The sequence below is a fragment of the Metarhizium brunneum genome, chromosome 6 (genome assembly GCF_013426205.1).
Source record: "Metarhizium brunneum chromosome 6, complete sequence".
Lineage (NCBI taxonomy): Eukaryota > Fungi > Ascomycota > Sordariomycetes > Hypocreales > Clavicipitaceae > Metarhizium > Metarhizium brunneum.
This window is the reverse complement of record NC_089427.1, coordinates 3,988,324-4,004,791: the sequence shown is the minus strand read 5'-3', so window position 1 is coordinate 4,004,791 and position 16,468 is coordinate 3,988,324. Positions and strand designations below refer to the sequence as shown.

At 51.0% G+C, this 16,468-nt stretch overlaps 5 protein-coding genes across 5 annotated transcripts; 2 read left to right on the top strand and 3 right to left on the bottom strand.

Moving 5' to 3' along the window:
- Positions 1-1,282: 1,282 nt before the first annotated feature.
- OpS4_6 (FAD-dependent monooxygenase OpS4) lies at positions 1,283-2,700 on the bottom strand (the record flags this gene model as incomplete). Its single annotated transcript, XM_014686038.1, has 2 exons — positions 1,283-2,342; positions 2,426-2,700. 2 exons carry the CDS (start codon positions 2,698-2,700, stop codon positions 1,283-1,285), a joined length of 1,335 nt encoding a protein of 444 aa, XP_014541524.1.
- A 1,030-nt stretch (positions 2,701-3,730) lies between these two features.
- Positions 3,731-8,323, bottom strand: abcC_1 (ABC multidrug transporter C; the record flags this gene model as incomplete). Its single annotated transcript, XM_066131674.1, has 6 exons — positions 3,731-4,166; positions 4,218-4,681; positions 4,742-5,295; positions 5,346-6,958; positions 7,014-7,354; positions 7,412-8,323. The coding sequence occupies 6 exons, from the start codon at positions 8,321-8,323 to the stop codon at positions 3,731-3,733; spliced, it is 4,320 nt and encodes a 1,439-aa protein (XP_065987673.1).
- A 1,184-nt stretch (positions 8,324-9,507) lies between these two features.
- Cyp7b1 (25-hydroxycholesterol 7-alpha-hydroxylase) lies at positions 9,508-11,393 on the bottom strand (the record flags this gene model as incomplete). The annotated part of the gene is made up of 4 exons (XM_014686036.2): positions 9,508-9,713; positions 9,782-10,293; positions 10,358-11,107; positions 11,164-11,393. 4 exons carry the CDS (start codon positions 11,391-11,393, stop codon positions 9,508-9,510), a joined length of 1,698 nt encoding a protein of 565 aa, XP_014541522.2.
- Positions 11,394-12,049: 656 nt separating this feature from the next.
- Positions 12,050-13,621, top strand: G6M90_00g105340 (uncharacterized protein; the record flags this gene model as incomplete). Its single annotated transcript, XM_066131673.1, has 6 exons — positions 12,050-12,245; positions 12,298-12,317; positions 12,379-12,538; positions 12,618-12,981; positions 13,046-13,159; positions 13,219-13,621. 6 exons carry the CDS (start codon positions 12,050-12,052, stop codon positions 13,619-13,621), a joined length of 1,257 nt encoding a protein of 418 aa, XP_065987681.1.
- Positions 13,622-14,542: 921 nt separating this feature from the next.
- On the top strand, positions 14,543-16,430 carry G6M90_00g105330 (uncharacterized protein; the record flags this gene model as incomplete). Its single annotated transcript, XM_014686034.2, has 5 exons — positions 14,543-14,744; positions 14,804-15,021; positions 15,075-15,354; positions 15,416-16,290; positions 16,347-16,430. The coding sequence occupies 5 exons, from the start codon at positions 14,543-14,545 to the stop codon at positions 16,428-16,430; spliced, it is 1,659 nt and encodes a 552-aa protein (XP_014541520.2).
- Between the last annotated feature and the right edge of the window lie 38 nt (positions 16,431-16,468).

The window sequence follows — 16,468 nt, the reverse complement described above, 5'->3', positions numbered from 1 at the left end:
GAACTGCTTATATTTTAGTGTTTTCTATCGCTTGGCAGCTTGTAACACACCAGGATACGTGTACTTGTAGTACAGGACGTAGTATATTCTCTGAGATAAGGTTAAATTACCAGACAGTGCTTATTTTTTAGCTACCTATTTAAATAAAATATTGATCTCTTATTGTGTGAACCAGTTTCAGTAATAGTAATCATAGTTCCTAGCTAGCTGCTACAATACTATTTAAGGTCAACTGGTTAGTATTAACACCTGTGCTAAGATAAGGGTGTTCTCTTACTTGGAGCAGGTGCGCCCAAGACGGTGTAAGTTGGTATATTTCTTAGATTATTCCTTAATACTAGGCAGATTAGAGCGAAAGCAATTACGACTGCTAATAGTAAAGTAATTGTCAAAAATATGCTCAGGTAAGTAGAGACGGTGCTGTTTTAATAGGATAATATTTTGTCAATACTTGACTGCTCTCGTACAAGAGCGCCACTTAATATTCACTTCGACTGCGGGGTTTACCCTCACACGGTCAAATCTATTCGGACTCAAGTATTGTCCTGCCCTTGAAGTTGAAATGACGGTTGCGAGGCTAGAGTTGACAGCGGAAGTGGACTGCTTAATCACCGGAGGGACCAAGGTGTTTGTAGACATTTCTGCACCTTTGCTATAAAGTTTCCTATTTGCGCTATATCTGTTCTCTCTTTATGTAATAGGCGGAGCTCGACAGTTGGTCGTCTTGCCGTGGTGTGAAACGGATCAGAAACAAGTAAACTGGGCGCTTTGGTTTTTCTCGCTTTCTTCCTTTTCAGTCTTTGTCAACTGACAAAAGTTATTAAGCATCTGTTTCATCCACGGTATCTAAATGTACTTGTTATTATCGGTATTATGTTGCTCGGCCTATGACTTCACGGCCGGACGACTTTCTTTAATTTTAATATTCCTGGTGCGGTAAGGGGCAGTTTTACATATGGGCCCAGTATAAGTTTTCATACGTGAATGCCAATGCAAAGGCTTACCATGTCCTGGCACCGTCTCATATATTTATTTGTTATATTTATCCATGAAAACACAGCGACACTTTCTATATAGCGACTAATAGCTACGTCCTAGATTTGGCACTGAGTCGGTGGAGGTTTGATCTCCTGTTGCTCATCTTCCGTGAGTAAAGTTAAGGGCCTTGTCTAATCGGGGGTGCCGCCCAAGTCGAAGGAGAAAATGGCGTCTCCTTGACTACACATATCGTCTGGTACCAGCATCGTTTAATAGCAATTTCATGGCATAGACGTTTTTGATACTAAGCCCCAGCCTGTCCAGATAACTCGGACCATGATTCAATTATATTCTTCATAACGTCAACCCCCCACATATAATCTTGCCAGTCAGTGTCAGCCCACAGATCGGGGTGATTTCCCTCCCCGTGACTAGCGGCCCGGATAGACTTGTCTCGCTGCTCCTGTTCAGGCCCATCCGGTAGATGCAGGGTTTTGCGAACCGTGGAAGCACTGGCTTGGATTCGCTCGCCTCGTTCCTTACGAGTGAGCTCGTAGACGCGCAAGGCCAGCTTGACATCACTGGTACAGGTCAAGGCGGCCGTGATGGCGCCAGCATCCTCAATGGCGTTCGCCGCTCCCTGGGCCACGTACGGTAGCATGGGGTGGCATGCGTCCCCCACGAGGCCAACTTTGTTCTCGACCCATCGTGGCAATGGGACGTGCGAGTTGAGTGTCCATTCGAGAACCTCTCCTTCGGGCACATAGCTCAAAAGGTTTCGAATCAGAGGTGACCAATGCTGGTAAAAGTTCATCATTTCGGCCTTGCTTCCCTTTGTGGTCCAAGATGTCTCTTTTCCAGCCTCATTTTCCTTGGCCGGGTGAATGAGTACCATGTTATACACGGTGTTGTTCTTGATGGGATACGCCATAATGTGCCCGCCTGGGCCCATGTACCGCATGCCAACATTCTCTTGAAGAAGGGACATTGCTTCCTTGTCATGCTTCATCTCTGTTTTAGGAATCAGCACCCTATATGCAGCATCGCCAGTTGGGGAAGAGCGGCTTTGTTGCCCATGGCTAGCAGCAACCTGTGCTCGGATAGACGACTTGATTCCGTCTGCTGCAAACACCACGTCTCCGGAGAACCAGTCACCGCCTTGGACTTGTACGCGGGGCTCAAACCCGTCATCTACTTTGATCACCTTGTGGGAAGTTAAGATGTTGCAGCCATAGTCTTTCGCAGCTTGTAGCAAAACTCGCTGCAGATCGCCTCGATGAATGACGCTTAATGGCGCGCCGTATTTATTGCCAGCATCGGGCATTAGCTGCGCCGATCCTAGTTCCTCATCGTTTGCATAACGTCTGCGTAAAAGTTAGGACTTGAGCAGCAGACGAGACAGTATTGGATGAAATGGGTAGGAATTTGGGCATCTTCACCCACTCACCTCAGCGAGTTTCTTTCCAACATGTTGGCGTATTTCACGACCTCCTCCAACACACCAAATCGGTACAGGATGCGCGCTGCATTGGGTGCTACCTGAATACCGGCTCCAACCTCTGCGATCTCGTGAACCTGCTCGAGTATTGTCACCTTGTGCCCGGTCTTTTGAAGACCTATTCCCAGGGCCAAGCCACCTATGCCAGCACCAACGATAATGACGGATAATGGCTTCACTGCCTTGCGACCCTTCCATTCAATAGTCTCGCGGATATATTCCATGGCTTTAGTTGTTGCTTTTTGAATGGTGACAGATGATGTAGGGTATGTGCGAAAGTATCGGAAGAAACCGTGCGACGTGCCATAACGCCTAGCAGATATTATATATACCTACGCCTCTGCTCGCTAGCAAATTGCATGTATTACTTGCCATTGCATTATGAGTAAGTTCCGTGGTTAGCTAAGCATTACTACCAGCGGCAATTTCCTCCGCTTCCTGTCCATGACGTCAAACGTTCTGTTCCGAGCTTGGGATGCCGGACGGGCAGACGCTTGATGCTAGTAATTCCCGATCTTGAAAGCCGATCAGCTTGGGATCCGAAATAAGGAATAAATCTCGTCCCATCCAATCAACCGTTGCCAATGTCGTACATAAGTGGAGGTGCAGGACAAAGCCAAAGCTAAAAGTTGGCTTAAGCGCCGAGCATTCCGAACATGACAGCAACGTCGAGTCACCTCAACTCCAACTCCAACTCATTTTCGACTAAACGTGTGACTACTGTGGTTCACCCCAAACCCAAGGCTTGGTCGAGCAAGATGACAGAGGAACATGTCCGAGTCTGAGACGGCTACATATGTTTGTGGGAGTCGAAAGTCCACCCATACGCCAGGTGGCTGCGATATTTGTTTGCCTTCACGACAACGTACCTGGCGCCGTAATTAATATGAGAGTGAGGGCAAGGTAAGAAGCGGCAGGCATGTGTGCTGGGGTATGAAGACGTGAAACGACAAAGGACTAGACCATTCAAGGCTGCAAAGGTGATGAGGAAATATACGCAATGGCGAGCGTTTCACACCATGCAGGTTAAAAAAATGCGGGTTGCATTCACGATGGACATTTCGAGGGTTACCACTATCCAATCATGACTATATCGCTCGCTAGTAGAAAGGGAGGTTTAAGATGGCTTGGTAAAAGTCAAACATGCGGAGTACAAAAGACTTGTACCCCCATTCCCTGCAATTATTACAGCCTACTTCTCAATTCTATATGCTAATACATACACATGATAATTGTTGCTTGACAAGCAGAATACTACCGTTTGATTGAGCTCTGGGCCTTGAACCGAGGCACCCGCAAAAGATAGTACAAGGCAAAGACACAAATTACATCAAAAACGATATAACCAGTCAATATGCCAACATTTCTCCAAGCAGTACTCTTATCCGTGCTCAATCCGAGACTTTGCAGCACGGTATCGGCCCTGGAGACAGGGCAAAACACACATGGCCCGTCCGCGCTCTCAGAATTCACAACATAGCCTCCTGTATCCCGCATATATGCCTGAAGATACGTTTGGCACGACCCGTAACCCGGCGGAAGGGGGACATGAAGCATCTCCACGGCAGAGCACTGTACTTGAATCCCCGTGATGCCCGCAATGGCAATGCCCTCGAGGTAGTAGGTGAGGGGCGAGACGCGATACATGAACGTCCAGAAACCAGGCAAGTGATCCGGTGTCACCAAGATGCTACGACCAGTTAGCGCATCCCGTCGTCAGGGCCCAAGCGAGCAGACATACCCGCAGAATACAAGACTCAGCCAGAAGCAAAGAGTCGACATTTGGATTGCCGTTTCGATTTCCTCAATGATGGCCGCAAAGGCTTGAGAGATGGTGCAGCTCCAAATGATGAAGAGCCACAGGAGCATAAAGGCCAACCCCCCGCGCTCAATCACGCCAAAGGACGCATCGCCGTTGCGGTACATGCCCGTGGGGTAATACCAACAGACGAAGATGAAGACGGAAATGAGCGTAAACCAGGCAACCTCGACGATTAAATTGGCTGCTACCAGGACAACCCACGAGTAGAGCTTGGAGTCGCGCTCTCGCACCTCGAATAGATGCCGTGCTCTGATGAAGCGTGGAATGATGAGCATGGAGAGGATGCTAAACAACTGACAGGTCAGAAAACATGAAAATAAAAGGCTGATGAGACCCTGGATGTCGCTATCGGTTTTGTAGAATGAGATTCCGTTCACTAGACTCTGGGGGTTTGTCAGCGTCAAGAAGATGGTCACGCGAGAGGGACAAAAGTGAAGTCATACTAATCCGAAACAAGTGGCCGTCTTTGTGTATAAATAAATCGGGTTCCTCCACTGGTCGCGAAATGTTCGCTGCACCAGGATGAGCAGTTGATGAAGCATGGTCGCTCCATACCCTCCTTGATTCTGCCGCCGCGCATCTGCTGGCACGACAGCTTGGTGGTCGCGCTGGTTCGTAAAGCCTGCAAGCTGATCGAGGACCTCTTGTCTTTCCGTGCTAGAATTCCACTTTTGAGACCAGGCTTGCTGGTCATCGGCAGGCTTGGTAGAGTCTTCTATTACATCCATCATCCACTCTGCCGGGTTCTCGTCAATCGAGCACTTCCGCGATCCCCGCGACTCAAAGTACTCTTTTAGAACTGTGGCTTCTGGCCCGATATCTCCAAAGTAGACAGTTTCGCCACTTCTCAGGAGAATAAGACGGTCAAACTGGTTGAATAACTGTGCCGAAGGTTGATGAACAGTACATAGGATGGTGTGGCCATTGTCTGCAAGCTTGCGCAAGAGCGTACAGATTGACCAGGCTGTCTGACTATCGAGACCCGATGTTGGCTCATCTATAAACAAATTAGCAAGCTTGCATCCCGTTTGCGAACAAGCTACCTGCCTAGGAAAAGTACGAGATCCGGCATGGCAGCCAGCTCAACTCCGATGGAGAGTCGTTTGCGTTGTTCTACATTTAAGCCTTCGCCGGGAACACCGACTGCCGCCTCGGCGTAGGCTTCCATATCAAGCATCTTCAACACAGTTTCCGCGTAGGCTAGTTTTTCAGATCTTGACCGGGTGCTCGGCTGCCGCAGCAGTGCGCTAAATTGCAGTGCCTCGCGAACAGTCGAGGTGGGAAGGTGGTTGTCGTCCTGCTTCACGTATCCCATTCTTTGCTGGTAGTCACCGGTGGCGCCTATTGGCCTACCATCAACGAAAATTGTCCCATGAACCTTTCCGCGCAAGGCTCGCGCGGCCAGAACATCAAGGAGGGTTGTTTTTCCAGCCCCCGTGGCACCCATTAGAACTGTGAGACTCCCTGGTTTCAGCCATCCGCTGATATCTGATAATAGTCGTCGGTTACCCCCACGAGTCTTGATGTCATACGATATCTCACTCCATTGAAAAGTTGAAGTTTGTCGGCTTCTTTGCATGGGCGTCGTCACATCTGGCTCGGTATGAGCACCTTGTCCACGCGTCTTGGAGCCTAAATTCGCATCGATTGCGCCGATTTCAGACTCCGAAATGCCCGTCTCCTCACTACATTCAAGTTTCGGAAGAGGCTTCTTGAATAACAACACCTCTCCACGCGACTTTTGGGCCGGGATGTACTCCGCTGCCAACAAATGGCCGATGCAGAAGATGACCATCATGGCAAGCAGAATGGCCATGTTTCTCCACATATGGGCTTCGACATAGCCGTATTTCAGCCTGAGAAATTCAGTTCCATCCACCAAGTCTGTTCCAGCAAGTCTACCCACTTCCATGCACAGTTTTTCCGCACTCGTAATGTTGCGGTAGTCTGGGCCATCTGGAATAGTGGTTGAGCATAGAAATTGGCGATGGCGTAGTTCATTAATCATGACCCCTTCGTAGGTGTAGGCGATGGGATTGATGTAGCGGAACCAACCGAGCCAGGGAACCATGTACGGCGGGGGGACAACGTATCCTGTATATAGCACACATAAGAGGGTGAGAATAGAAACTGGCGTCAGTGTCCCATCTCGGGATCTCGAGAGGAACCCTATCATCCGGAAGAGCATTGCCATGGCTAGCAGATTGACCATCATAAACAGCCAGTAGGTAAAGAAGGATTCTCCGGTTCTGCGAAGATTTGTCAAGAAGTAAATCGGAAGATGGAGCATGAATGACAGGGCTACTTTGGCGGGAAAGTCCAATATCATGAATGCGACACGCTCAACGAAGGCGTGATAGAAGGCATATTGACTCTGCTTCTCCACGATGGGCCGTTGCGCGTACATGAGGTCGACCTCAAACGCAGGGACGAAGGAATTCAACATGGTGACGAAGAAAAGAAGGGTTGAACGCGGCAACAAACTATCGGAGCCTTCGTCGAGGTTGTAGTATGCGCTTCCAATGATGAGGCCCAAGATGACATTGGCAGCCAGCATTGACACAACAGGAACGAAGTGGTTGCGCTGGCGTTGATACGCTCGTCGAAGACACACCATGATTTGTTTGTATATTGAGAGGGAAAAGGTGGATGGCGGCAGGCTGCAAAACCAACACATTAGCCCGAGATGCATAATGTAAAGACATTGGAGCTCACCTTGCGACATCCCCCGTGGCCTCCTTGTCAGTCAAGTGGCTAGAACCTCTGCCACGGATGGGATTTGCCAACTCAAACTCTGCAATCTCATCTCGGAGCGATTTAGCCTGACGGCTCATGTTCCACGCCGAGACAAAATCGTCCCGCGATCTCGGCGTCCGGTTACCCCAGCCTTCTCGAGCAACACGCTCCGCTGGATTCGTCATGGATGTCAAGAAATCCGGAGTGGTTGCATTGATGGGCCTGGCGAAGCCGAGGGCTGTGAAATAGTCTGCAGCGTCGTCTATGGGCCCAAAGTAGATCTCACGACCCTCATAGAGGAGCATTACTTTATCAAATTGCTAATTGGAATTAACCAGGGCCTGGGTGAAAGCTGGATTTGCGACCAAGAGCCTCACCTTGTACATGGATTCCGAGGCCTGGTATAGACTCATGGCAACCGTAGACCGCAGCACGTCCGTCGAACGTCGGAGAAAGTCAATAAAGCGCTGGGCCGTTAGACTGTCCAGCCCTCGAGTGCTGTTATCCCAGCATTGCACCTGTGCTCCGCCAATGTAGGCCTCGGCAATGCTTGTCCGTCGTTTTTCGCCACCGCTCACACCCCTGATGAGGGCATCTCCTATCCGCGTATCATATCCGGAACTCAGGCCGAACAGCGAGGCAATCACGCGCGCCGTACCCTCTGCTCTCTGCGTATCATTGTGTTGCTCAGAAGCCAGGTTGTGGCTGGGCCGAGTGGAAGCTGCAAACTCCAAGGTCTGACCTAGAGTCAGCTCCGGGAAGTGGACATCGAGTTCGCCAAGGTTGATACAAGTCCCGGGTGCGTTGTGGTGCATTTCTTTGAAAGAAGTTCCTGTGCATGTTAAATAAAATTTGAGCTTATTCATTTCAGCCTGGGACGGGTACATGTTGATTTGAGCAATACCTTGATAGTTGATGACTGATCCTGCCCCGACATTGAAGCTGTGAGTATCTCCTGATAACGTTTTGAGGAATGTTGAGCACCCGCTGCCAGGGCGTCCCAGAACCAGAAGCATCTCCCCTGGGAGTATCAAGCCTTCGAATCCAGACAAGATCTGAACTTGTTGTCGCGACCGTATGGCTCGGCATGGTCTCGTAAGAGCCGATATGTACGTGTCTAGATATTGTTCCGACGCTCGGCGACCGATGCACTGGAGGTTGCGAAAAGAGATGCCGATTCGACTACGGCGACGGGCTTTTTGTGTACGTAGCCACTCTTCAAGGAGCGCTTGATAAGAACCGGCATTGTCGGCGACTTCTGGAGGATTGAACCCATGCTGAGTCTCCATTGTCGCGGCATGGAACGCTTGGAACGGTGGGAGTACTGCGGCAGTGTGGTCGTGGTACCTGGATTATATATAAAAGCAAAAAGTCAGCGCATGGATGCTGTAAAGCGGTTGATTGAAGCCTATACCTCTCTAACTAGTTAAATGCAGCGGTGTCGGGCAAGATGAATGGCAGCTTCGTTGCAGGTTCAATGGTCGCCAGAGGAGGGCATCACGTACATGGGCACATGACAGGCATCAGACGCGAAATGAAGGACAGCCCTCGAGCCAACGCGTAATCAATACCCATGGCCGGCACTTGGATGAGTTGCAGCAGAGTTGAAAAGAGTTGAACAGCCCAGATGTTCCATGTCTCGATCGACCACCTTCGTCGGGCTTTGCGCACTCGACACCCACCCGTGCCGTTTGTCACGCTGAAAGTACAGAGTACAAGAACACATATGAACTTCTGGCGGAATCAAAAGTATTGACAGCTACCAAACGGAAATGGCAACTGGGTCCAAGATTGTTTCGTGGCACCGCATGCGCCAGCGCGTCTCGTGTAACCAACAGAGTCGCGCGTGCAACCAACAGCCCGTGTTGGCCGACAAGATATAAGGCCAGCCTTGTTCATGTTGGGGCTGTGCCTATCAGAAGGGTTGCATTTACGACATGAATAATGAATTATGATTAGTAATAAGATGACTGTTTCGCAGCGACCCCCTCCATTTCCATAAGCATCCGCATGCATGTCATGATACCCTCCAGCAACGAATCGGTTAGGTTCTGGCATCCGTCTACGGAGCATCTTGCGCGAGCGTGACGCTCCGGAGGCGAGGTCTGCTCCATCCCAAGTTGAAGTCACAAACAGGCATTCTTTGTGAGACGTATGTACATACAAGGCTACGTGTGTGCAACAAACTAATATTAACGAACAGTGCAAGCCTGATGCCCTGATGCCCTGATGGCCATGGCCCCCAATGTACCCGTGCCCGCTGCATGTCCGCAGAGTGGTCAATGACTACCTCATTTCCCGAGTACGCTCATGTCGCTACATGGCAATATCCCATCCTTCTCGGCATAGCATGTTGCAGCAGCCACAGGGCCTGAAAAGCCCTGCAGGCGGGCGCTGAAAGCCGCCATGTCCGGTTTGTATCCAGACTTGGAAGCAACTTGGTATTTTACTCGGGTATGAACTCGTGACGCCGTTAATGAGTGCCGTTAGGCGCTCTTCGTTTCCTGATGCGAAAGGGAATCTTGCGTGTTGGCAGCTCTACCCCGATTCCGAACCGGTCTTTTCCCGTCGGAATCGTGTCTGTGAGAAGCTCAATGTCATACTGACTCACCATCATAGCCAGGGCGAACGTGATGACACCTTTGGCGAGGAAGCGGCCTGGGCACATGTTTCGTCCACCTATACTCGGCACATGGTCAGCGAACTCGCGGACACGTTTGCAACTTGTAATCATCGCGGCTGCTTACCGCCAAACGGGACCCAGGAACCCTCGAGCCCGTCGAGAGAAAAATAGGGCTTGCTGCCGTGACCATCGTCATGACGAGACTGGGCATGCTGGTGCCGACTCTGATGGCGAGACGGTCCGCTCGAGGGATCGGCTGGGTCGACTATAAACCGATCCGCCCAGAATGACTCTACCCGATGAAGACCACCTTTGGTATTCCAGACATGCTCGTTGTGATGGGCGACACCGGCGTTTATAAATCCCCAGCTCGCTCGAGGAATGCGCCACCTGCCCAAATCAAGCTCGCCGTCGAGCGGAATCACCGGCATCAAGACCGTCATGTGGAGGCGCAGCGTCTCGGCGAATATAGCCGACAAGAGAACGTGTCCTGTCAACTCTTTGTGGTGTACATCTTTGAGGGATTTCCCGTTACAAAGCTCGTCCAGGTCTCGTCTCAGTCGTTGATGGAGGGAGGCGTCTTGAAGAGTATGAATAATGGCCATCATGGCGCAAGGGGTTGTGTTGGCCAACGCACTGCCATCACGTCAATTTCAATTTCGGCCCTGCGCGTCACGCAACTCAACAGCGCACCACTTACCCCCAGGCTACACCGACATTAATAGATGCAATGGCATCGTCGTCAAAGAACGGCTGAAATGCCTCGTGACGGTATCGGGTCCAGCGACAGCCCCAATGAGGGTCATGGTCGCCCTCATTGTCGTTGGGCGCCGCGGCGTGATTCTTCCTGGTACGTCTTACCCAAGACCTGAATTTGCCGTGGAGCTTGGAACGGAGCCTTTCAGCCCTGCTAAATGGAAGCATCTTGAGCAGTGAAGGGATCAAACGATCATACTCGAAGAAGAGACTGATGAAATCGGGGTGCATTTCCAAGAACTTGGGCCCGAAGATGGCTTCTATCTCCGCAGCAGCAACCGTGTGCTGGATGCAGGTCCAGAAGTCTTCCATCTCTATCCACTCTGTTGCCGTGAAGACGGCCATTCGTCTGGAAAAGGCATCGATGAAGCGTTGCAGCGTTGGATCCAGCCCAGGGCCTATCAACGCTTGGCGATCGCTTTCGTAGATTTTACGATACACCCGCGGGTGCTCTGGACAGCTTGTGCCTGGCAGAGGCTTCGCGTTCATGCCCGTCTTGTCGAGGAGATACAAGTTGGCAGACTCGCGCGACAGGCCGCACGCGTTTCGGAGGAAGTGAACAGCCATAGGGCGGAAATCCAACGACGACGAGACCTTCCAGATGCGCTCAATTATATCTGGGTCCTGATACAAGTATACATCGATACCGGGAAGCATTGGTACACGTGCAACGGTTGGTTTCCCATTGTAACATCTCCACACCACGGCGGTTAGCTCTCAGACAAGCATGAAACAGGCGTGGTCACTCACGTAAGACGGGTTAGAGTCTCTCTCGTGTCTCGCAGGAGCGGGAGGATAGCTCCCAGGTAGGGGATGAGGAATGGGTACTTGGGCGGTATCTTTCCATTGCCAGGAGATCGATGCGTGTAATGAAACCGGGCAAGTTGATGAGCGAATACAACCAACTGTGAGGCAATCACAATGGCCAAGGCACAAACCCAGGTTGGTGGGCATGTAATACCAAGTTTGCAAACCGTCATCGTGTCTAGTCCCAACATGGCGTTTGCGCAAACAAGAAGGGTGTTTGTGCGTTTTTTAAGATGCGCCGAGTAATACCGGCAAACTCGAGGCTGTATACCATTACAGATATCATGTGGAAAGCCTCGATACGTTGTGAGGCTCTCGTAATCTTGCAAATCAGCCAACGGCCTATTTCCGGACCATGCTGACGAGGTGCGTCTCGAAGCAACGATGCTATCGACGACTATGGTAACTGCCGTACGGAGCACAGTATTCTTTATAAGCCTGCAAGCCTTGGATGGACTTGGCAGTTGATCTATGAGGGAGACTGGACTGAAGTACGGGCTGACATAGCCATGCATGCCACCCATCTCCGTCTAGGAACATCACACACACAAGTTTTAGTGCCGCCTGAAATGGACACTTGCATTTTCGACTGTAGGATCCGCTGACAGGTAACCATACCTGGGCGCGATGGTTGTCTGACAAGTTGGAGGCCATGGCAGCATCAGGGTGGGAGTATTGGCGAGCCTCCAGCCTCGTCTGTCTGACTTGGCATAAGCAGGCCATCATTCCACCAAGACTTCTTAAAACTCTGCATTTTCCACTTCGCACTTTTCACAAGTGTCGGCTATCTCGGCCGTTAAACAACCGTCCATCCCAGCCGCATCATACCATGGACGGGCTAGACTATACGAAAGTCCCCCTCGGGGTACCGCCTGCTGGGCAGCAAAGCAATCTGCTGGATGCTGAATCTCAGGCTTGGATCCCTCGGCTCGCCATCTACACTACTCTTCCTGTGGCCCTGTGCTTTATAATAATGCGTATCGGTACTCGCATTCGCATGAAGCACAGCTTGGGCTGGGATGATTGTACGGAAATCCAATAGCTTGGCCGTGCCGCCTTTATACTAATCGTCTCAAGATCTTTCCATACTCTCCGGTGTTGGTCATAGCATGCTCATGCTTCGGTGCTTGTGTATCAAGGTCTAATGTGTCAATATAGTGCGCCAGCTCGGGACTATGCGGCATCTTGTTGGCTGAACGCAAGTACTTTGCCTCGATTTCAACCTTCTTCATCTCACCATTCTCTAGTACTCGACGACACATATGGCCGCCACTTCTGGGACATACCGGTCAGCGCCGCAACATCCGAGTTGATGAAGGTAGCCCTGCCGCATTCCCCCTACACACGGAGAGCCCTGCTAATGACGGACAAGTAGGAAACCTGCGCGATAACCGCAGTGTACGATGTATCTGCTGCCCTGACCAAGGTTTCTCTCTTGGCCCTGTTCCTCCGCATCTTTGCGCGATCGCGGAGGAGCAAGATGATGATTTGGGCCGGCATCGGCTTCACTGTCGCATCCTACGCCACCTTGCTCGGGGCATGGATATATTACAGCGCTCCTCACCAGGGTGAAGGCTGGTCGGATCCTATCTACCGCGTGAGAACTGGCAGGGACACGCCGGTCATTAGTGTTGTATTTGGCGCGTTGGCCATTTTCACGGACTTTTACATCATTGCCATACCCATCACGGCGATATCCAGCCTGAACCTATCGACCAAGAAGAAGTTTGGTGTCTCGGCTCTCTTTGTAACCGGTCTCTTGTCTGTACCTTCCAACCCCTGCCCGATGTGCAATACTTTTGCTGACGCTGCCGACGATATCCAGAGCCTGCGCCTTTTCTGTCGCTGGGCTGTCTCCACGGATTGAGAATTATCGACTGACCATGGTCCACGGTACTCCTGATCCGTTTTGGGTTTCATGCCCATCATACGGCTTAGCGTCAGTGCTATATTTATATACGTCGTGGTATGGTTCCAACGCTGACTTTGACGCTATAGTGTTGCCGAGATCAATCTCGGCATCGTCTGCGCTTGTGTTCCCGTCATTGTCCCCTTGCTGAAGGGTCTACTGACCCGGCTATCGGTCACGACTTCATCGTGGCGGCGCTACTGGGGGGCAAGATCCAAGGGATCGACGGACATTGGTAATTTGGAGGCCGGAAAGGGAAGCCCGGCGCCAAATCCCAGCCATGTTGGGAGACGTTGGCTATCCTTGAACCTTGGCTCGCAGAAGCCACGAGGAACGCCGTCGTCAGGGACCATAACGGTAACGCAAGCAACTGAAATTCACATGGTGCCGTATTCGGAGCTGCGCTCCATCGACATGGACTACCATAGATATCTGGGAAATGGAAAAAATGGTTCTCACGCCGCCAGCGCTGAAAGGGGACGAGCCGGGTAGCAGAACGGAGGTTGTGTGTTGGAAAATGTCACATTAGCGTAGCTGTGTAGTGATTATTGGTGTCTATCAGAATGATGTCATTCACTCCAGGTCCTTGATGTCCCTTGGGATCTATTTTTGATGCCGCGGCAGCGGACAACTCACTCATGTGCCAACCTTGGATTTCGGCACATGCCCAACTTTAATCTCATCCATTAACAAGCACTCTGCGGTATTATGCGCAATGCGGGATTGCTCTCACTCGTGTGGTGTGTTGTACTCGGTTGGCTTGGGAGGCTACGTAGGAGGTGAGACGGGAATACTACCCCCAAATTTACGACAAACGCGTCAATTCCAGGGAAGAAGCCAACACTCGGAACCAGAGGTGGCTCAAGTGCTGTCTCGTTTGTCACACAAGGCTCTTCTCAGTGGCCCCTGCTCGGCGACATGCAGGAGACGTGTCAGGTTCCAAGCCTCGAATGATGAATTACAGGCACCTCGCTGATGGCGCCCAGTGGCTGACCTCGAGGGTATTGTGTTGGTCCAAGTCAGCTTACTCCTATAAATGGATCGCTGATCTCATCTGTCAAATCATCCAGCCAACACGCATACATACGTCGTAGGCTTACGCCACCCGCAGAAACCAACCAGCAACATTCGAACGCCCAACCACCGACAGCCACACTCCCCATAGCGATGAAACTTCAGGGTCGCAGCTTTGTGTAACTTAATCTTTATTTTCCCCCTCATCTTGCTTGTTGCGCCCAGGATTGCGAAAGAGAAGAATACTCCGTACCTACCGCGTACTCCGTATGTGCCGCTTATCGACGCCGCGCCTCGAGGCCATTTGAGCTCACAAAGTCCGGCCGCGCTTCTCTCTCTCACTCCTGTTCTGAACAGCCGCGATTCTTTTCGGCCCTTTGTGGCATCAACCCCAACAAGATGGGCTTTCCTGCGTCTGTTTCCGTGCAAGCGGTCCTGGTTACTTCAGTACTCCTTGCAGGCGCATACCTCTACAATAAGTTGCGCTACAGACGTTTCAGGCAGAATGCTCATATCCCTCAGCTTCCCCCGTCTCTGCTCTGGGGTCATCTACGCTTGTTTGATAAATTCACCAAGCAAGGCATCCCCGACCGTCATCCAGGTAACCCCGCTACGTCTGCATACCATCATCAGATGCCAACCGAGAGCTGACCCGAAAAGATGTCATCATTAGTGAGATGCACGAGGCGTTGGGGAAACCGCCCATTATGCTTCTAGACAACTGGCCTATCGTCCCCCCTATGGTTGTCGTTGCCAACCATGAAGTGGCCGAGCAGGTGTCTCGCTCTTCCGCCGATTTTCCATATAGCGTCATGAAGTCGCCATCCGTTGACCATATTGTGGATTTGATTGGACCGAATTCAATCCTGCTCAAACAGGTAGATACACCCGACATGTTTCGTTCGAGTTGCGATGGCTAACGCCCTGCAAGAATGAGCGATGGAAAGCCGTTCGCAAAAGATTCAACCCTGGCTTCGCACCGCAGCATTTGATGACACTTTTGCCCGTCATCCTTGAAAAGGCGCAGACCTACCTCGAAATCCTCGATCACTTTGCCAAAACAGGGGAAAGCTTCTCGTTGGACCAGCACACAACAAACCTCACATTTGACATTATCGGTATTGTGACCATGGGTGAAGATGTGAATGCACAACAGGTGGATTCGACACAGCAAGGAGAGCTGATAAAGAGTTACAAACAACTCATCAAAAGTGTGTATATTCGATCAAAAGCCGACCATGGCAAGGCCTGGCTAACACCACAATTGAATAGCATATGCCGACGATAAACTTCAGCTCCCCTGGTGGCTAATGCCTCATAGACATATCAGGCGCCGTCTCATTGGGCAGCAGATTAGCAACAGATTAAAGGCTATTGTTTCCTGCAACTTTGAAGCCACAAAAGCCGAATCCAACACTAGTCGATCGCGGAGCATCCTAGCCCTCAGTCTCCAGGACGTGGAGAAGCTCACACCCGACATATTAGCCGAAACGTCTGATCAGCTGAAAACCTTTCTTTTTGCAGGCCACGATACTACTAGCACTCTAATTATCTGGACCATCTATGAGCTCTCGCGGACGCCGCACGCGCTGAAAGCCGTACGCGAGGAGCTAGAAAGACTACTTGGACCTGAAACCACACAAGATCCAACGGCAATAACTCAGAAGCTTCTTGGTCCCGGAGGTGATGAGATCATCCACCAGATGACATACATCTCTGCGGTTCTCAAAGAGGTCTTGAGACTCTACGCGCCCGCCGGTTCTATTCGCATTTCCAAGCCGAATACGGGACTCGTCGTTTCCACCTCGCAAGGCGACTACAATCTTGACGGAAACTGGATCTACCTGAACCACTACATCATGCATCGCGACCGAGCAGTGTACGGGGACACGGCAGAAGACTTTGTGCCTGAGCGTTGGCTCAAGAGCGACGGCTTCCCGCCCAGCGTATGGCGACCTTTTGAGAGGGGCCCGAGAAATTGCATCGGCATGGAACTGGCGAATATCGAGGCGAGGGCGATTACTGCCCTCATAGCCCATCGGTACGCGTTTGAAAAGGTGGGCATTGGTGAGTTGGACTTGGACTCGGGCGGCGAGCCTCGTCTGAATGACAAGAATCAATACGCGACCAAGTCCAAACTGTATACTGTAAGTTTCAACCATGCCCTAGCTGTTTGAGGATCTGTTATTAACAAAGGTCTTAGACGATTCAGATTACGGGAAAGCCAATTGATGGAATGGTGGTAAAAGTGCGACGAGATACAGCCTCGAACAAAACATTAATCTAGACGGGCCCGGTTCCATTTTTTGAAAGAGTTTCTAAGCT